General features: G+C 39.5%; 2 protein-coding genes and 1 long non-coding RNA gene across 11 annotated transcripts; 2 read left to right on the plus strand and 1 right to left on the minus strand.

Moving 5' to 3' along the window:
- Positions 1-337: 337 nt before the first annotated feature.
- On the minus strand, positions 338-3,586 carry LOC131436685 (E3 ubiquitin-protein ligase RNF185-like). 7 transcript variants are annotated; one of them, XM_058605553.1, is made up of 4 exons: positions 2,183-2,306; positions 1,951-2,085; positions 1,182-1,640; positions 338-1,125 (listed from the first exon to the last, which is right to left on the minus strand). In XM_058605553.1, exons 3-4 carry the CDS (start codon positions 1,622-1,624, stop codon positions 858-860), a joined length of 711 nt encoding a protein of 236 aa, XP_058461536.1. In that variant the 5' UTR covers positions 1,625-1,640; positions 1,951-2,085; positions 2,183-2,306; the 3' UTR covers positions 338-857. The 7 variants fall into 7 exon arrangements, with proteins under 7 accessions (XP_058461536.1, XP_058461531.1, XP_058461530.1 ...); XM_058605548.1 differs by lacking the exons at positions 1,951-2,085; positions 2,183-2,306 and adding an exon at positions 3,211-3,586; XM_058605547.1 differs by lacking the exons at positions 1,951-2,085; positions 2,183-2,306 and adding an exon at positions 3,215-3,584.
- Positions 2,504-3,203, plus strand: LOC131436687 (uncharacterized). The gene is made up of 2 exons (XR_009230658.1): positions 2,504-2,632; positions 2,769-3,203. It is a non-coding gene; the product is annotated as an uncharacterized LOC131436687 (long non-coding RNA).
- Positions 3,587-8,147: 4,561 nt separating the features above from the next.
- On the plus strand, positions 8,148-10,066 carry LOC131438261 (PXMP2/4 family protein 3). 3 transcript variants are annotated; one of them, XM_058608140.1, is made up of 5 exons: positions 8,155-8,306; positions 8,593-8,643; positions 8,746-8,914; positions 9,190-9,565; positions 9,629-10,066. In XM_058608140.1, exons 3-5 carry the CDS (start codon positions 8,823-8,825, stop codon positions 9,743-9,745), a joined length of 585 nt encoding a protein of 194 aa, XP_058464123.1. In that variant the 5' UTR covers positions 8,155-8,306; positions 8,593-8,643; positions 8,746-8,822; the 3' UTR covers positions 9,746-10,066. The 3 variants fall into 3 exon arrangements, with proteins under 3 accessions (XP_058464121.1, XP_058464123.1, XP_058464122.1); XM_058608138.1 differs by lacking the exon at positions 8,593-8,643 and having other exon boundaries at positions 8,148-8,306; positions 8,807-8,914; XM_058608139.1 differs by lacking the exon at positions 8,593-8,643 and having other exon boundaries at positions 8,156-8,306.
- Positions 10,067-20,461: the final 10,395 nt, after the last annotated feature.

Consider the following 20,461-nt stretch of genomic DNA (forward strand, 5'->3'; position numbering starts at 1 on the left):
ATTATGATGTTTTTAATCAGATTTTGTTTATACGAACAAGTTTTGTCTATGGTTTCGATTTTTAGTCTGAAGTTTGAATATTATAACCTTTCCAACATTGCTGAGACTATGATATTTACAGCCTCGTGCAATTGCTGTCATACTGCATCCTAGATGGCCATGTTTGATCGTTCGTTGATATTTCGTGTGTCAATGACAGTTGCTTCCTGGTTCGACAGCCAGTGTATGTTCGTTCGCATATCTGTCTCATATCACATCAGCAAAGAAATCACGTGTAATCGTGGAGAGTGATTTATGGCAGGATTGTTCGGACATGAGAGTTAGATAGCCTAGGATATACTATTGATTGCAATTTTATTTCTTCGCGACGTAACGGAAATCGTCGAAATATTGAACTGATTACAGCAATGAACATCATCTATTCGGTTCGGTTTTCAATACAAATCACAACGGTTGCGTAAGATTCTTAATGTTAAATCTGCTTTATACAGCATGTTCTGTTGTAATTAAAATAATTCAAAAAAGTAGGCTTAGTCCACAATCGCATAGTTGCTACTACTAATTTTATGATAGTAGATAGATGTCTTACGAAAATGTACAGGCGGTATATAAACTATATACAACTGATAAACAACACCAAACATGCCTTTTCAATGTCAGTTACATTATTGTAAACACAAGTTCCACAAAAGCTTCTAATACCCGAGTGCATAAATAGTTTTTGTTTAATATTTATTCCGACAGACACATGAGGTTTATTTCATATTAAAACTTTTTGCTTCCATTGCTTCGTAAAATATATTTCCTTGTTTCATTATCACAACACATCCTTTCAAGCGACAAAGTGTATCCCTAGTTTAAGCCAATATTAACCATGCCATAAATATAAGAGCAACGTAAAGAAAAATTTGCGACAAGAACTGATCCTCGTCGTAATCGCGTGTATTCTCGTGCGGTGGATTGCCACGGAAATCTCCGAAGTTCAGTGTCGATGTGAAGAACCCGAATGGAAATGCTCCTATTCCGAATGACATATGGAAACCGCCATCACCGGTGAAGCCCTGAAACCCTTGCGGTTGTTCGGGTTCCGTACGTTGACCTGCCGGCCGAGGTGGGACAGTTTTTCTACAAATAAAACAATTACTAAATGTACCCGGCTTTTCGCGTGGTCAACTGTTTACCTGGGGTCCTCCTTGCTTCCTCCTCGTCCATAAAGGGGAATAACTTTTTCCTTGCTAATCGACGATTTACAAACGGGGCACGTATTGCGGTAACCATTCATCCACTGGTGTATGCATGGCCAGCAAAACAGATGGCCACACATGCTCACCACCGCATCCTTGGCCGTGTCCAAGCAGATGTTGCACTCAAACACGGAATCGTCCTTCTTTTCTTCGTCTTCATTTCCAAGATTGACCTTTGATTTGCCAGTTTTATTGGTGCTACTGCCACTGTCACTGCTATCCACTCCCATCGTCGCCTGCTCCGTTTTTGAATTGCTACCATCAGAGGATGAGGAGAATGCACTGTCGAGGCCTGCTGAGGTCGATGCTGAGTTCAGATCCTCCATGGTGGGTGCCGTCGGTAACGGATGGGACGAATTGTGTTCAACGGTTGATGCCATAGTTGATTCTGATTAACTGGCGGGTAGAGAACATTTGAATGTTTATCAGTTGATTTTAGGAAATTAGAACTATACTGACATGTCTAAATTGAAATCTTAATTTTAGTCTAAATTGTTACTCAGAAAATATATTGCACACCCACGACAGCCTGTTCAGAGGTTAATAAGCAGAAACGTCACGGTAAATCCCAACTTCTACATCCGTCTAAAACACCAACTTCGCGATTCCTATAAAAGAAACTAATGAGTCAGCCTCCTCCCGTTAAGTAGACCAACAACGGTGGCTATCATACCGGTGAGATGGCTTTAATTTGGTAAAAACAAACCTATTTTGTCTACGCCTTAAAACAGGTCAAACAGTGGATATGAAGGATAATAATGGCCAGCAATAGAAAAAAGTTTCTAAACGGTGTCACAAGTCTGAAACCATGAACAATTGGAAAACAGGAACTTGATGGTATCTAAACCAAAACAAACCAAAAAATCGATTCTCATTAGCATGACTCAAATTGATTTCGTTATTTCAGTAATCAATTAGAAAACAACCACTTGACTCACTTTCCCGTATATCAGTAGATCACTTTCATTCGCGCCTGCTCTCCTGACATTTGGTTAATACACACCGGTTTTTTTTTCAAACACAAACACTCGCTCACATCGTATGACTTTGGCTACCCTTTTCGAAAGTAGCAAAACTAGTTTACTAAACAAGCATGATTTGTAACAAACCTTCAACGAATCGATGATGCAGAAAGATTTAGTTAATCAAATTTACCCTGATGACTACTACAGTTCTATCACAAATCAAATACTGCTAGCTTTGTTTGCGTGCTTCGTTTCTTTTTTTCCAACGTACGACAATATTACTGTGCATGTTACCTTATCACACGACTAATACCTCGAAACAACCAGATAAAGGAACTGAATTTTTACCACGTCATATATTTTGCCTTCACGCGCGTACCGTCTTCGCCATGGCCTAGTATATTCTACAACGAGGAACGAGGGGTAAATTGGATATCCTTTTTAAATGCACTGGATGTATTTTCATTGACAATTTACGAGCGATGTAGATTAATCATTGGAAGATGATAGCATTGGTACAAATATGCACACGCTAACGTTTACTAACATCTTTCATTAGATTGCCCATCTTGCCCTACCGGACCCTACGCAGGCGTGACGTAAATCGATCGCCTGACCTGGCAAGATTTAATCAACTTGAATATTACTAACGGCTCTCAAATGGACAAACCTGGTAGAAATCGACCTTCAACTTGCATCAAAAGCTGCATCGGATTTCATCACAAACAAGAGCATTTATAATCCACAGAATCAAAACCTGTACTGAAGGTCAACAGCCTGCCAGGCATTTTTCAACAAAACCACTTCTATACAATGCAAATGGGACAGGTGGGATGAACAGATAAGGTGGAAAGAGAAACTAGTTTCAAAAGCTAGTACGCACAAAAAAACACTAAAATCACAATTGCACCATACAAACAACCTTTACTGCAGGTGCATGTTTTCGAACTATGATTGTTTTGAATCCCTTAGAAATACAAACATTAAACATAAACATTTACCTACTTTTGACTGCTGCTTGGATTCGAGCTCATGAAACGTAGATAACTGTAATGCCACAAGACGATAAAACTCTAGATTTCTGCTTCCTACGCTATGAAAAAACTTCACTTGAGTTTGACAATTTGTTTTGCGAGAATAATCAAAATATTTTGCGTTTTGGTTTTCGAAGCAAGCAGGAAAATATAACAAGTGTTTCAGAGATAGATTGCTTATATGCCAAAACTAAGTCGGAATAATCGAGACCTAAAACACCGATAACTTTTCTTAAAATGTCCACTTCCGTTTTTTACAATACGAATACTTGCACAATTTTTTGCGAAATTTTACCACTCCATTTAATAATAATTAGCATACAAGAAAATATGAAGGGAAAAATCCTGACAGCATATGTCAAACAATGTTTGACGTGGTAACACGGATGCCAGTTTAAATTGTAACATGTTTCCGAAAAGTAGAGTGCCTATAACCAGAGTGACGACATCTCATCCGTAATTTTGGCAACAATTCAAAACATTCCATTAGGCGCTCTGACAGCTCACTTACAACCACAAATGCAAATGAGATTGGTTTGTTTTCATCAGGAAACGAATGCATTAAACAGAGTTCAGACGATCAATCAACTTCGGTCGACGTCCATATTGGTTTATTAATTTTATTTTGCCGAATATTGCTCACGTATCCGACGTTAAAAAGTTCCGTGAACTTGACGTAGTGTCCTTTCATATGAATTGCTTACAATTAATGTTGTTATTCCGTAATCGTTCCATTCAGGTGATAGCCGCTTGATGCTACGTGTGAATCGCTTTTACATATTGTTTTGTTTTCATCAGGAAACGTGTTGGCCACCCATTTTTCAGTAGGGCCACCGTTCATTTTTCACCGGGCATAGAAACCTCAATTAGCTTTACATTGAATTGACAGGTCGTTTGCTCGTTTGGAACTGGGAGCTGTCATTCCAAACGAACAGCTGTCGCCACTCTGATTATAGTCACTCTACCGAAAAGGCTTTGAAATGTCCAACCAAATGCAAATACCAGGACAGCAGAATTTCAGGTGAAATAATTTTAACAAATTTTCGTATCTCGCAAAGTTTCCAAAACTCTCGAAATCGGTAAAAATATGTTAATTAGAAATTTGCCGGCAAATTTGTGGGCCTGGCTTCCTAGCAGAGATGCCAGATATTCTCATAAAAAATCGGTATTATCCTAAACAAGAAATCTCTTATTATCTGTATTCACTAAAAAAACTTTCTAAACGAAATGATCATGTTTAAAGATTATGAATTACTATTCATTCCTCCACACTGAAATTTCTTTACTATTTCTTCAGTAATGTCACGAAATTGTTACAAATACTAGTAGATAATCAAAACTGCACTCAAATAAAAATTCACGTTCGATTCATTTGAAAAATCGATTGTCCCACGACAAAAAGGCCTAACTGCGAATGAGAGCCTCTATTTGTTTACTTTCTCTTTTGATTATTACGGAGCCATTATTGCAAATTCTATAAAGTTTCCAATATAAATCGAAATATTATATAGTTTAACCTTGAAAGTTTTGCAGGGAGTAAAACGTCAAATATAAAATCTGTTCGGTCAATCGTGAAAGAAAAAGTAAACAAAGTGAAACTGTCATTTGCAGTTAGGCCCTTTTGTCGTGGGACGATCGAAACTACGTAAAATGGTTCGAATATCAAATTGATTGTTTTACGTGACGAAAATGAATGTTATGCGAACATCCCCTAAAATGAATACAGTCATCACATAAGGTTTACGTGAATTGACCAAACGTCAAACAATCTACGTAAATTTCGAGGGTGAAAAACTCGATTTTTAAAATGGCAATTGAAATTTGAACAGTGGCCCTCAAAGTGTAAGTAGTGTAAATATTTGCGAGAAATTTTATTTAATTACAATTTTTTATTACATCGACCGGACCATTCCAGTTCGAAAGTTTCCACGTGTTCGACTGGACGGACTGCCTGCTTCAGTCGAATGCTTCAAACAGGCCGTTGGTCCACCGAAAAATGAGTTTAACATCGGTATGAGAGCTAGAGACACTGGATCCATGTAATGCGACCTAAACCTGCATCGGTAGTGTTGTGGGAGTTCTCGGATCTCGACTTTGGCTTCGGTTGGATGGCAGTGACAACAAAATCGATTTCTGGATGCTTGTTAATTCGAGATCCCACGACGTATTAGTTGCTTTTTATTTTCAGACATTGAAATTTTATGCTAATTTTCTGAAATAAATGTTTATTTTTCATGGTATATAAAATATATAAAATAATAATTCTCTCGTATCTAAATTTGATAGGTAAATGTGATATGAACAGTACATTACCTTTTACCTATGAAACACGTAACTTTCACTGGAATATGCATTAAACAGCATTTAAATGCCAGTCCATTAAAACCTATTTGAAAAGTAGGGTGGAAAATATTCACCTGATACACTGTGATACACTCTGATTAAGGGTCAGGAGCAGCCTCCTGTTATGGCGTCATGAAACTGTGGCCAGCATCATTCTGCAAAAACCAAAACAATGAAGAAGAATGGCTAACGAAAAATTAGATATTACAAACTACTTATTTATTCAGTACCCTTTGCCGCACTTCCCCGCAAATTATCGATCAAAATATCATCACTACGATAAGGAAATTAAGATTTTACTCGATTAGAAATGCTCGAACGTTTGTTTACCAAACTCTGAGCGCTCTGATTGCCCACCAAATGCCTCAGATGTTGGCTACGTTAGCACTTGCTGGGGCGCCCTATCCTTGCCACCGGGCTGGTCAGGAGTGTTCCAGTTCTAGATGCATAATTTATATCAGTTTTAAAATTTAAATCTGGAAATCATAATAAGAAAAACTGGCAGCCCCAGCAGCGTTTTACTCGTGTTAAAAAAATGAACGGCAGAACTGTTCGAATAAATAAAACTAAAACGGGTTGCTTGAAGATACGTTTGTTCCAGTTGTAGTTCTATTATAAATCGTTCATATAAAACTTTCAGCTGCTGAATCTGCTCTAAGAGTAAATTCAGCAGCTGGAAGTTTTTATATGGGCGATCTATAATAGTTAGTATGATATTAGAATGATAAATTTAATAGTTGATAAGATACACAACAGTGCTAAATAAAATGTTTGTAATTGTCATCAACAATCGGAATTTAAAAGACACAATTCCGACCAGCCCATAAACTTCTCAAGTTTCAAACTGTTGACTTCGTAAGTTGACAAGGAATTTCAGCGCATAATGGATAAGTTTAATTCAGGTCATTCAACTTTCAGTCTGAAAAGTTTTAGAATGCGACGACTTTAGATCATATGGTGATTTGTTTTTCGATTTTGAAGCTTTTTTCTCGTCACTGCTACCAGGTTTATATTTTTTCCTATTTTTGTGAAATCTGTAATGAATTTTTGTGAAATCGATATTATACTGTACTGTGCAATTTCATCCAGATCCGACTTCCGGTTCCGAAATTATAAGGCGATGAATATCAAAACTGTCATACAAAATGATACAAAACCGGCACGCATCGGTACGTGCTATGTTCAATTTTGTATAGCGTGCAGGGTTGCCACATTTAAATCTATATGAACTTGACATAACTGTTTACTAATTGAAAAGGTTATGGCAGTATATACCCAAATAGTTTTTGATTTCACTCAAGTTTTAAAGAAAAAATATTGCATAAATCTTCTAAACTATATAAAATGTGCGATCTACAAGCTGTGTCATCCATATTGTGTAGATTGTTTCCGCCGATAAATACGATTTAGAAGAAGTCTTTCAGCAATAAACGTGGTAGCTCCAGGTGGTGCTGATAATTTATCAAGGAAATAACTTCTAGGAAAGAAGTTCGCCAACCAGTTCGCATCTCTTAATAGGAGCTTTGCCAATAACAAATATAATAAATTCAACTAATCCGAATTAATCTCACATAATTCCATCTTTGGTATATTAAATACAAATACGGAATATTTCAACACATATTGCGCAATATTTAAAGTGTTCTACTCCTCTAGAAATACAAAAATTATACAAAGACGTCATTCAATGGATACAATCATATCTCAGCAATCGACGTCTTACTATCAAAATTAATGATTGTGTTTCCGAAGTATTTGTCGCAACGTCTGGAATGTCACAGGGGAGTCATCTTGGCCCTTTGATTTTCTTACTGTACTTCAGTGATGTAAATCTTTGTCTGGATGGACCACGAGTTTCTTTCGCTGATGACCTCAAGATCTATCATACCATTCGCAGCACTATACTGTACACTCGTTCGTTCTACTTTAGAATATTGCTCAGTAGTGTGGAACACTCTTTACCTTAATGGAGCTCATAGAATAGAATCCATACAACGTAGATTCGTACGTTTTGATCTTCGACGATTACCTTGGAATAATCCACATCAACTGCCGAGCTATGAAAGTCGCAGATTGCTGATTGGATTTGACACACTACAAGTACGACGAGAGCTGTCACGTGCTTTGATGATAGCGGATATTTTGAATGCTAGAATTGACTTCCCTGCTTTGCTTCGTGAGGATTTGACTTCAACCTTCCACGCAGAACAATTTAAGCCAATTTGTTACTTAGTATTAGAAATTATCATTAGGACTACAATGTGTCTGTTGATTTTACAATAATAAATGAATAAATAAATAAATAAAGATAGAAGAGCCATTTTGTGTGTAAAATTGTACAAAAAATACATCGATTAAACACTCCGGTAAACGACTTGAATGGCCTGAGCAAATTTATATTATTATATTAACCGGTTTGTTGTCGATCCACGAAGACCCCTATAGTAAATGAAAAGGGAACACTTATTAAAATTAAAAGTATGTTGAATGTGCTGAAGTATCCAAGTTTTGTTCTAAATAAAATGGAGCCGTTTTGTATCAGTGAGGTTCGTTCATGATTTTGACATATAGTTCGTGCTACCGGGCGAGAACGAGCGAGCTATCGTTTTCAATTGGATCGGATGTCATTTTAAACTAAACATTCCTTCCTAGTGTACAGGCAGGCTACAGTGGATAGAACTACAATAAATTACACACCGTAGAGTGAACGAGTTTTAACGGTAAATATTGTTTCATATATTAAATCACTAGAAGTAAGTTTGACTCACAATCCCTCTCCGTGTTTCTCTCCTTTACATATGAATTTTTCATTCGATGCAAATGAGTCGTCGAAAATAATAGATCTTAGTATTCATTGAATACACACGGTGCACAGAGAGCAAAATATGTTCATACTGTTATCACCTATCCTATTGCTCTTTATCAATTTTTATGGCTTATACTATCACACGTTACTCTACCACTATTCCACTGGAATTGAACATCTACAAAAACCGGAGAGCATAGGTCACTAGTTGAAGGCGAAGATAAGCAACACAAATCCGGCACTTTTAATAAGTAATTCATTCAAGCTTTTGTTGCGTAGTTTATCTGAACAGTTCGGTAGCGGAGCGGCAATAGCCCGTGTTGATTCCTAATCCTTTCCCTTCATTTCTCTAGGACGGTATCAATTCGTCGCCGTTGCTCGCAAAACTGATCATAGTTTACTTATTTTCAACAGTCAATACGTAGTTAAGATGTCGATGTTGTCGAAACCTATTTATGGGTTACTGGGATCGTACTTTGAACAACTATTTAATCACCCTGTGAGAACCAAGGCAATTACTAGGTAAGTTTATTTCATCACGATTATGGCATTTTTCCAGTTGTCGATCGCTTTGAGTATGTTGCTTCCTTCATTCGGTAGACATATATATATATTTTTGAATATTTCTACAATTGAATAAAATTATTCAGATCGCTGAAGTTATTTGTTCATGCAGATTTCGTACTAAATTTATCAGACTCGGTAGTATCTTATCATGCACTGGGAGTGTTATTTTCGGCTGATAATGTAATCAACTGCATCCATCAAGTGAACAATAATGATGATCATACTTTCAGCTGTGTCATTGCAACTTCGGCCAACTTGTGCTCACAGAAAATTGCCGGCACGAAGAAAATCAACACCGACAGTTTAGTGGCCTATGGATTGTTTGGGCTGATATTCAGCGGACCTTTGTCTCATTTTTTCTATCTATGGCTGGATCGGATCACCGAAGATCGCCGTTTCAAGCAGATGTTGATGCTGCTGGGTGAACGAGCATTTTTCGCACCAGCACTAAGTGCCCTCTCGTTGTATTTCATCACACGGTTCGAAGGAAAGACCCACGAGGAAGGTGTTAAGAATTTGAACGATTTGTACAGGATTATAGTGCTGAATAACTGGAAGTACCTTACGCTACCGGTCTTGATCAACTTTAGATTTGTGCCACCAATGGTAAAAGAAATAGATTTCATTTGCACGATTCTAAATGTAAATCCTTTTCTTTTTATTTGATAGCTTCGAGTTCTAGTTGCAAATTTCATCGGTTTCTGTTGGATAATATTCTTGTCAGCTAAACGCCGGAAGGTAGAACAACGCAGACGTCAAGCAGAAGAGAAAAAAGTTCTTGAGTGAAGAAAACGTACTGAACTTCTGTTGATAAAGACGAACAAGCAGCACTGGAGCGAGGCAAAATTTGCCAACATAGCAAAAAAAAAATACTTTAACGGACAAGGTGTGGAATCGTAATAAGTAAGCATGAAAACCTGTAAGTAAACGGCATATGCGTAAATGATGAAATCGCTAAACTAATGGTTTATAAACACATAAATATAGGCATAGAATGTTCTGCATTTAGTATACTTATATCCGTACGGTGAACTGTTGTTGAATGTATTAGGTACGGAAAAATTTAGATCATGTATCATTTGGGGGAAATATAGATTTTTAAAAAAACGTGAGACCTCTCTTAATTGATTCATTGCTTGGAAAATCAATTTTTGAATCATAAACGACAACCCTTTTCACCGGTATCATTGCAATCAAGCGATACGACTGAGCACAATAACATTAGAAATGGAACAATTCTGTATGAAATGTCCAAAACGATGAATGTAACAATGAGAGATGAGAGATTACACCAGATCTCGACGTTTCATGAATTTCTAAAACATTCGGCATTAAAAAAAAAATATCTTCAATTTTGCGGTATTCCGATGTTACGCGGTCTCAAATTTTTTAAGTCCCAAAGTCGTTTCTTTTTCGAAAAAAAAAATTTTTTTTTGTTGGTACACCATATCTCAACGTTTCATTAATTTCTAAGACATTTGGCATCAAAAAAATTTCGATTTCGAATATCTAAAAAAAAAGTCAAGAGAAATTTTTTTTGACATCACATCAGATCTGGACGTTTCATACATTTTTGAGATATTCGGCATCAACAAAAAAAAATTGTAGTTTTTCACGCGGTTTTTCAAAGCGGTACGTGAAAAGAGACGTCAGTGTAGACTCTCATAATAATTGATTGTACCGTTTCCAAAAATTCCTATATCCTGAAGTTTATAAAAACATCCTCTAACTGGAAGTCATTGACGTATTCAAATTTTGTTTATCTAAATCCATTCGTCGTAAACACGAACAAAAACGCGTCCGAGTTTCACAAGACTTAGTCTCGATCACTGAATGACGTTTTCAGTTTTTTTTCCAAAATTTCCTTTTTTGTGGTTGAAGTATTTCAAATCATAATATAATCTGTTACTAAAATGAATAAACAAAGTGGTTATTTATTCATTTTAGTAACAGATTATATTATGATTTGAAATAATAATTTCGTTTCATTACTTTTACAGAGATACCCGGTAAAATTTTGAAATATCTTCAGACAGGGTTGCAAAAGTCTGTATATCCGAAAAAAAAATCAGCAGTTAGCAAGTATGTCTTACTGGCAGAAATTTCACTATAAAGTATGATACGCTTAACTGACTTGACGCAAAAAAAAGTCGCGTCAATTTCAAAAGTCTATAAATTTGACGAGTCTGCGAAAAACTCGATTTCCAAAAGCCTGCAGTGCCTTAAACCAGAGTGACGACCAGCATTGCCAGGCCATTTTTCCAAAAATCTGTTCACATTGATTTGACAGGTCGTTTGCTCGTTTGGAACTGGTAATGACAGGAGGGGGGAAATAGTTAGAGTAGCAGTTTTTCTAGACCCCAACGTGTCTGTTTGATTTTTTAAATTTTAATGTGGAACACATTTTTGTTTTCTATATAGGCGTGCAAACTAGAAACTCAAGATAAATACACGTAGAAATGTGTTCAGGTTTTGAACAATTACAGCTAAGTCAATTTTATATTAATTATTAATATAATGTCATCATTTGATTGGAAATATTTCTACGTATTGATTTGAATGTTCATAGCTATGTATTTTTAATTGTGTATCATTGAAATATTGATTAATAGCTAGCAGTGTCCTATTTCGTCTGCAAAAAATCTCCGGCATACTGGATTTCCCTGCCATAGTCGACGGTTTTGAAGGAGTAAGCGATATATCAAAGTGAAAGCATTGCTCTGATTGGTCAATCGATGCTAAAGCGCAGCTGCTGGAAGCATACGAATCTATAAATATAAGCAAAATTATAGCTAACGTTTCAGTCCAATGAGTAGCATGCTAGGGGTAGGTTGTTGCTAGACAGCAAGACAAACAGTGCCATAAAACGATTTGAAGCTTTAATTGGTATGCTCTGATCTTGTGTCATGCATGATCTTGCTTGCATACAAAACTTGAACACAAGTTTGGCGAAGAGAAGCTTTAATATCGATATCCGTGTCGCAAGCTTAAATATCGATATCCGTATCGTGTACAAACATATAATTGCATACATTAGGGCTATTGGTTTAATTTTGTCGGCTACAAAACAAATACAAGTCACGACAAATAAAGTCTATATTCTGGGTTCGCGTGTTCGGTTTTGGATCCTAATAAAGTTCAATCTAAGCAGACTCTCATGCATTTGCTAATTCAAAAGTGTGACGATTGATTGAACTGTTTGATTGTAGATCATTAGAAATTTTGGTTGCCTTGTTCCACATCAATGGCTCGAACAACCCCATTTTTGGTGGCTGTTCAAAGTGAAAACTGCAATTTTTCACGAAAAAATCCGCTATTTTGTGGCTGTTAAACCTCCCTAAAGGAAAACGTTAGGGTCTGGTTTTTTATATGTAGAAAGTGTGTGCAAAATTTTGGTTGATAAACGACTGGACAATGCGCAATTCAGGCCCCAATGTGGTTCTTAGCTTCTTGTTATCACCGCTGGGCAATCCAAACATGTCGGTTTCATTCCCCCCAATACTGACAAAGGAAATGAAAGGAACGTTGATGAAATTTAGGAGAAGAAGGAATAAAAACAAAACAAGTTAGCGTGGATTAAAAAGTTGTGCAAGCGAGTGAAAAGGTTATACCACTGAATTTTAAATGATTAATTTGCTAAAGGTGTCGGTGAAATAAAATATTGGAAAATTAATCTAGTCGGAGAGAATTCGTATCCAACGTGGAAGTTAGCAAAGTGTGCAAGAAGATAAGAAGAACTATTTCTTTTTGAGCTGCACGAAAAGGTTGCTTCAAATTGAGTTCGTTTTCATCCGAACAATTTCTCAAAAAGAAATACAAGATTTCGGATTGAACCTCATCGTCAAAACACAATGACTGAGCCTACGTTGGATTTAACCCAAACTCCGTGTGCAACATGTGGAGATATATCTACCATTAATGAAGAGATGATATGCTGTGAAACGTGCGATGGTTGGCATCATTTTCGATGCGTCGGGGTTACTGCCGCCGTAAAGAAGGAGAAGAAATGGTTCTGCCCGCGAGGCACCTGTCAAGATGCTTCTAACGAATACCAGAAGAATAAGGAGGCACGCAAATCTAATCGCACTAAGAAAAATACAGAAGATTCGGATAAAAGTAGTGTCAAATCTGACCGCCAAAGTGCTTCCAGCCTTGAGCAAAAACTAAAGTCTTTGGAGGAGAACCAAAAACAAATGGAGCAAGATCTGGAAGCTGAATTGATGTTGAAAAGAAAAAATCTTGCCTTCAAGCGTGAAATGGAAATAAAGAGGATGGAAATGGAGAAGGAATTACGAGAGCAGGAAGAAGAGGATCTAAAAGCAATTCTAGAAACTCGATTGAAGGAAAAAAGGGATCATGTTGAGCGGATGAAATCGATAAAGGATGCTCATCAACTGGCGATGAACCGTTTAGATGCTAAGCTAAAGAAAATAAACATCAATACGAAAACGAAAAAGAGTGAAAGTAAGTTCACTGATGACTACCGGGATGACGATGATGTGAATGAACGTTCGTTAGACGAGTGTGAATCAACAGATGATTCAGAAGCTAGCCAGGGGGGTAGTAGTAAACAGTCAGGCGCAATGAGTAAAACAAAATTATTTCTATTGCAAAACAGTCCAACTAAAGCCCAATTGGCAGCGAGAAACGGTTAAACTAAAAAGTTACCCGAATTCTCTGGCAGGCCGGAGGATTGGCCACTTTTCTACGGTTCATTTCAGGCGTCCAATGAGGCCTGCGGGTTTTCAAATATCGAGAATCTAGTGAGATTGCAAGAAAGTTTGAAGGGACCAGCTCTAGAACTAGTACGGGGGCAATTGCTTTTCCCACAATCCGTACCAAAGGCTATCGCAAAGCTACGGCAGTTATACGGCCGCCCAGAACAGCTTCTTCATAGCTATTTGGACAGAGTACGCAAACTAGAACCCCCGAAGGCAAATAAATTAGCTAGCTTTATTCCATTTGGAACGGCTGTGGAACAGCTATGTGAGCATCTAGAAGCAGCTGAACTCATTCAACATCTGAAGAATCCGTTACTTATCCAAGAATTAATAAACAAACTTCCAGACAGTGATAAACGTGAATGGGTTCGTTTCAAACGTAATAAAAATGAAGTTACTTTAAGAACGTTTACCGATTTTCTTTCTGAAATTGTGACGGATGCGTGTGAGGCAAACGTTAACATGGACCTTGTATTGGGGTTTAAGACATTTGATGCTGCTCAATCAAATAAAGGTAATTCTAAAGAAAAGGGAATACTCTTCAGCCATTCTGAGGTGGAAAGTTCGAGTAAGCGCGATAGTGATCGAAGAGTACAGAAACCGTGTAAGGTATGCCAACGTACTGATCATCATTTACGGTACTGTCAAGATTTCAAATCTTTAACTTACGCTGACCGCATGGAAGTAGTCACAAGATGGAAGTTGTGCATTGTATGCCTCAACGACCATGGTGGAACACCGTGTAAATTCAAAATCCGATGTGACGTTGGTGAATGCAAGGAGAAGCATAATCCCTTATTACATCCAACAGAAAATATTGTGGGAACGAGCGTACATATTTGCACAAAAAACCCAGTTATGTTTAGGATGATACCAGTGAGATTGCATTGCGGGGAACGCTCAATCAGCTTGTTGGCGTTTTTAGACGAAGGGGCTTCTGTCACTTTGATAGAAAAACAGTTGGCAGACCGACTTGGCGTTGTTGGAGTTCAGGAGAAACTCACAATCAAATGGACCTCTGATATAACACGAATCGAGAAAGATTCAAGACGATTAAATCTATGGATTTCTGCAATTGACTCCGGGGAAAAATTACTACTAAAATCTGTACGAACTGTACGACAGCTGCAACTACCGCAACAGTCAATAAACGCGCATGAATTAACAAAACGGTATAAGCATCTTCAAAATTTGTCCATCTCTTCTTATGACGGACGCCCCGAAATGCTTATCGGTTTAAACAATATTCATTCATTTGCTCCAACCGATGTAAGGGTGGGAACAAATGTTGAGCCGGTGGCAGTTCAATGTAAGCTTGGATGGACTGTTTACGGACCAACACTATCGTACGCAGACAAGTCAGAAAGCTATCTTAGTTGTCATTCCGAAGTGACCAACGACCACCTTCATGAGTTATTAAAAAGCCATTACGCAATGGAAGAATCGATTGTGACGGTGCCGCACGATACGGAAGAAGAAAGAAGAGCACGAGAGATATTAGAAAGATCCACTAAAAGAATCGGAGAACGCTTTGAAACCGGCCTGCTTTGGAGATCAGAAAACCCTCGATTTCCGGACAGTTTTCCAATGGCATTACGAAGGCTAAAACAACTTGAATCGAAATTGAAAAAGGATCCTGTCCTCTATGAGAAAGTTTGTCAGCAGATCAAAGAATACCAACATAAAGGGTACGCGCACTTAGCCACCGTTGACGAACTCACTAAAACAAGTCCAGACAAAGTTTGGTATCTTCCTCTGAACGTTGTACTGAACCCTAAAAAACCTAAAAAAGTTCGGCTTGTGTGGGATGCAGCGGCTACCGTACAAGGGGTTTCTCTTAACTCGCAGCTGCTTGAAGGACCCGACATGCTTGTTCCGTTAGTGAAAGTCATTGTCGGATTTCGAGAACGTAGGATCGCCTTTGGAGGTGACTTGCGTGAAATGTACCATCAGCTGAAAATTATCGACGAAGATAAACAAGCTCAGCGATTCCTTTTTCGGGAACATCCTAATGATTCACCAAGCATTTACGTTATGGATGTAGCAACTTTTGGATCAGCAAGTTCGCCATGTTCGGCGCAATTCGTGAAGAATTTAAACGCTACCGAATTCTCAGGAAGGTATCCCGAGGCAGTATCGGCGATCATCAATCGCCACTATGTGGACGATTATTTTGACAGTGTCGACTCTGTTGAAGAAGCTGTTCGTCTCATAAAAGAAGTGAGTTACATTCATTCGAAAGCAGGTTTCGAAATCCGGAACTGGGTTTCTAACTCAACCGAAGTTCTTCAAAGTATAGGAAAACCACAATCAGTTGAGGAAGTGCACTTTAACCTTGATAAACATACAAATAACGAGCGAATTTTGGGTATTATATGGAATCCACAAGCGGATGAGTTTAGTTTTTCCACTCATCAGCGTGAAGAGCTGCAAGTCTACCTTGAAGGTGACCAGAAACCGTCGAAAAGAATAGTATTAAGCATCGTTATGGGCTTTTTTGACCCATTAGGACTACTGTCACCGTTCACTATTCACGGTAAAATCATAATTCAACACCTATGGAGATCTGGCTGTAATTGGGATGATGAGATTAACGATGATTGCTGGAAAATGTGGAAACGTTGGATTGCATTGTTGCCAAAGGTGGACATTATTCGCGTTCCCCGATGTTACCTTGGAGGGTCTATGCTGTCTGCGGTTGATTTCATAGAAGTTCATATATTTACGGATGCAAGTGAACACGCGTACGGTTGCGTGGCGTATTTACGAATCGTCATCGACGGACAGGCTCAGTGCACGCTGTCAATGTCTCGCTCAAAGGTAGCTCCACTAAAACGACAGTCAATCCCTCGCCTGGAGCTAATGGCAGCGCTTCTTGGAGCTCGAATGAAGCAAACGATCTTAGATATGCATAACTTCCGCATATCGCGTTTTATTATGTGGACAGATTCTCGAACTGTTTGCAGCTGGATCCGGGCAGATCAACACCAATATAAGCAATTTGTAGCCTTCCGAGTAGGCGAAATACTAGAGTTGACAATGGCCACGGATTGGCGTTGGATTCCTTCGAAATTAAATATAGCGGATGTGTTGACTAAATGGGGCGAAGGACCACCTCTGGAAAACGATGGAGCGTGGTTCAACGGACCAAATTTTTTGTGTCAACCCGAACATAGATGGCCATCACAGAGAGCAGTGTTTGATACAACGGACGAAGAAATAAGAGGTGCTGTATTGTTTCACGATGTGATAAATGTTGAACGTAGTTCTCGATGGATTACATTACTGAGAGTAACTGCTAACGTGATACGATTTATTGAAAACTGCCAGCGTAAAAGAGGTGGTCTGCCGATAATCACGTTGAAGGCAACAGAAAATCAAACGCCTTTGATCAAACTAAAACTACGGACATTGCAACGACAGCTTCAGCAGGAAGAGCTTCAGAAGGCAGAAACTGTGCTTTGGAAACAAGTACAATTCGGATGCTTTCCGGATGAAATGAGTTCACTAATGAAAAATATGGTAGCTGATCCATATTGGCCATCAGAGAAAATTCCGAAATCTAGCTGTATTTATAAGCTGACTCCTTTGTTGGATGAACAAGGAGTACTTAGAGTGGGCGGTAGACTGCAAAAGTCTGACACAATTCCCTTTGATAAAAAGTTTCCTATTATTCTATCTCGGAAACACGAGATAACACAGAAATTAATCCAATTTTACCATGAGAAATACGGACATGCTAATAGAGAAACCGTATTTAACGAATTAAGACAAAAATTCTGGATTCCAAACTTACGAGCTGCTATACTACGGGTGATGCGCGAATGTGTTTGGTGCAAAGTGAAACGATGTCAACCAGTCGCCCCATTAATGGCTCCTTTACCTGTACAGAGAATATCGACTCCGTTACGCCCATTCAGTTCCGTGGGGGTAGATTATCTGGGACCCGTAGATGTGACTATTGGACGAAGGAAAGAAAAACGATGGGTTGCAGTATTTACTTGTTTAGCTATACGAGCGGTGCACCTGGAGTTAATTTACAGTCTTAGTACGCAATCTTGTTTAATGGCAATCAGACGATTTTCTTGCAAGCGTGGTATGCCAAACGAATTCTTTTCGGATAATGCAACATGTTTTAAAGGGGCAGACAACGAAATGAAAAGGTTTAAGAAATCGATTGAAAGTAAGTGTGCTGAAAGATTTTCAAGTTCTACAACGGCCTGGCATTTCAACCCTCCAGGGTCCCCCCACATGGGCGGAATCTGGGAAAGGATGGTAAGATCGGTAAAAGAAGCAATGAAGGCATTGAACGATGGTAGAACACTGACGGATGAGATCCTTACGACGACGCTTGCCGAAGCGGAAGACATGATAAACACTCGTCCACTTACATACGTGCCGCAGGAATCAGCTGAAGAGGAGTCGTTAACCCCAAACCACTTCATTCGTGGACCGGTGACTGCGACAGACTTACTGGTCGATGGATCGGTGGACTTCGCCGATGCTCTAAGGAACGTGTATAAACGCTCACAATACTTAGCGGATCGCATGTGGGAGCGATGGTATAAGGAATATTTACCGACAATTAACAAAAGATCAAAATGGTTCGAAGAGCAAAGACCGATGCAAATTGGTGATCTGGTTTTCATCGTGGATGGTTATCACCGTAAAAACTGGATTAGAGGAGTTGTGGTTGAAGTATTCAAGGGATCCGATGGTAGGATCCGGCAGGCTATGGTGAGAACTGCTGGGGGAATTTACAGGCGTGCCGTTGCTAATCTAGCGGTGCTCGAAATACAAGATTGTAAATCCGGAAGTGAAGATCACAACACCGGATGTTACGGGCCGGGGCATGTTATCACCGCTGGGCAATCCAAACATGTCGGTTTCATTCCCCCCAATACTGACAAAGGAAATGAAAGGAACGTTGATGAAATTTAGGAGAAGAAGGAATAAAAACAAAACAAGTTAGCGTGGATTAAAAAGTTGTGCAAGCGAGTGAAAAGGTTATACCACTGAATTTTAAATGATTAATTTGCTAAAGGTGTCGGTGAAATAAAATATTGGAAAATTAATCTAGTCGGAGAGAATTCGTATCCAACGTGGAAGTTAGCAAAGTGTGCAAGAAGATAAGAAGAACTATTTCGTTTTGAGCTGCACGAAAAGGTTGCTTCAAATTGAGTTCGTTTTCATCCGAACAGCTTCTTGTCCAGTAACTCCTATCCCTACCTCCCCGCGGTGCCGGCTGGGGTACGAGCAACCATAGGAAAGATCGGGTAACCAACCCCGGTGTAACCTTGGTCGTATGCTGACAGGGAAGGGGGGGGGGGGGCTTGCTTTCTCTTTACAGAGAGCGAGCCTACCCGAGTGTCTGTTCCCCATGTTGGGGCGGCTCGAAACAGCGTCTGTTCTTCATGTTAGGAGCGTCCTTGTGTCAGTGTGGGACTCGCTAACACGATGGCCCTCCGGCGAGACAGGAGGTTGGTGCAGGCCTAACAAGCCGCCCGGAAAACACATGTTACGTACGATCAAGAAAGAAATACGACTCGGAATAATCGGCAAAGACCTACGCAAAGGACCGCAAGGCCGAAATGTGCAGAGATACCAGTGGTAACCTTCTCACGAACGAACGTGAGGTGATCGACAGGTGGAAGCAGTACTATGACGAGCATCTGAATGACGAAGCACAAGATACAGAGAACGGTACAGGAATCAATCTGGGTGCACGCTCAGCCGACGACAGATTCCCAGCCCCTGATCTGTCGGAGATAAGTGAGGAGATTGGCAAGCTGAGGAACAACAAAGCCGCGGGCAATGACCAGTTCCCAGGCGAGCTGCTCAAACATGGAGGAGAGGCACTGGCTACAGCGCTGCACTGGATGATTTCTAGGATTTGTGGGGAGGAGATTCTACCGCAGGAATGGATGGATGGAGTGGTATGTCCCGTCTACAAAAAGGGCGATAAGCTAGACTGTTGCAATTACCGCGCAATCACATTGCTGAACGCCGCCTACAAGGTACTCTCCCAAATCCTTTGCCGTCGTCTATCACCAATACCTAAGGAATTCGTATGGCCGTACCAAGCGGGATTTACTGGAGCCCGCGCCACTGCGGATCACATATTCGCGATAAGACAAGTACTCCAGAAGTGTCGTGAATACAACGTACCCACGCATCACCTATTCATTGACTTCAAAGCGGCATACGACACAATCGATCGAGAACAGCTATGGCAGATAATGCACGAATACGGTTTCCCGGATAAACTGACGCGATTGGTCAAAGCAACGATGGATAGAGTGATGTGCTACGTCCGAGTATCTGGGACGCTCTCGAGTCTCTTCGAATCTCGGAGAGGGCTACGTCAAGGTGATGGACTTTCTTGTATCTTGTTCAATATTGCCCTGGAAGGTGTGATTCGAAGAGCGAGGATCGACACGAGTGGCACGATCTTTCGAAAGTCCGTACAACTTTTTGGTTTCGCTGACGATATTGATATTGTGACACGTAACCTTGAGAAGATGACATAAACCTACATCGGACTGAAAGTTGAAGCTAGGCGTATCGGACTGGTCATAAATGCGTCGAAAACAAAATACATGAGAGGAAGAGGCACTAGAGAAGAAATACAACGCCTCCTACCACGAATATTGATAGACGATGACGATATCGAGGTGGTTGACGAGTTCGTGTATTTGGGCTCACTGGTGACCGCCGATAATGACACCAGCAGAGAAATTCATAGACTTTTTTTGGCAGGGAATCGTGCGTACTTTGGACT

The sequence above is a fragment of the Malaya genurostris genome, chromosome 3 (genome assembly GCF_030247185.1).
Source record: "Malaya genurostris strain Urasoe2022 chromosome 3, Malgen_1.1, whole genome shotgun sequence".
NCBI lineage: Eukaryota > Metazoa > Arthropoda > Insecta > Diptera > Culicidae > Malaya > Malaya genurostris.

Excerpts from the sequence above, each read along its gene's own strand:
- LOC131438261 (XM_058608138.1), top strand. The coding sequence starts at position 8,823 with ATGTCGATGTTGTCGAAACCTATTTATGGGTTACTGGGATCGTACTTT. Across the intron at positions 8,915-9,189 it reads AGAACCAAGGCAATTACTAG|CTGTGTCATTGCAACTTCGG; the intron begins GTAAGTTTATTT and ends TCATACTTTCAG. Across the intron at positions 9,566-9,628 it reads TTAGATTTGTGCCACCAATG|CTTCGAGTTCTAGTTGCAAA; the intron begins GTAAAAGAAATA and ends TTTATTTGATAG.
- LOC131436685 (XM_058605548.1), bottom strand. The coding sequence starts at position 1,624 with ATGGCATCAACCGTTGAACACAATTCGTCCCATCCGTTACCGACGGCA. Across the intron at positions 1,126-1,181 it reads GGAAGCAAGGAGGACCCCAG|AAAAACTGTCCCACCTCGGC; the intron begins GTAAACAGTTGA and ends TTTTATTTGTAG.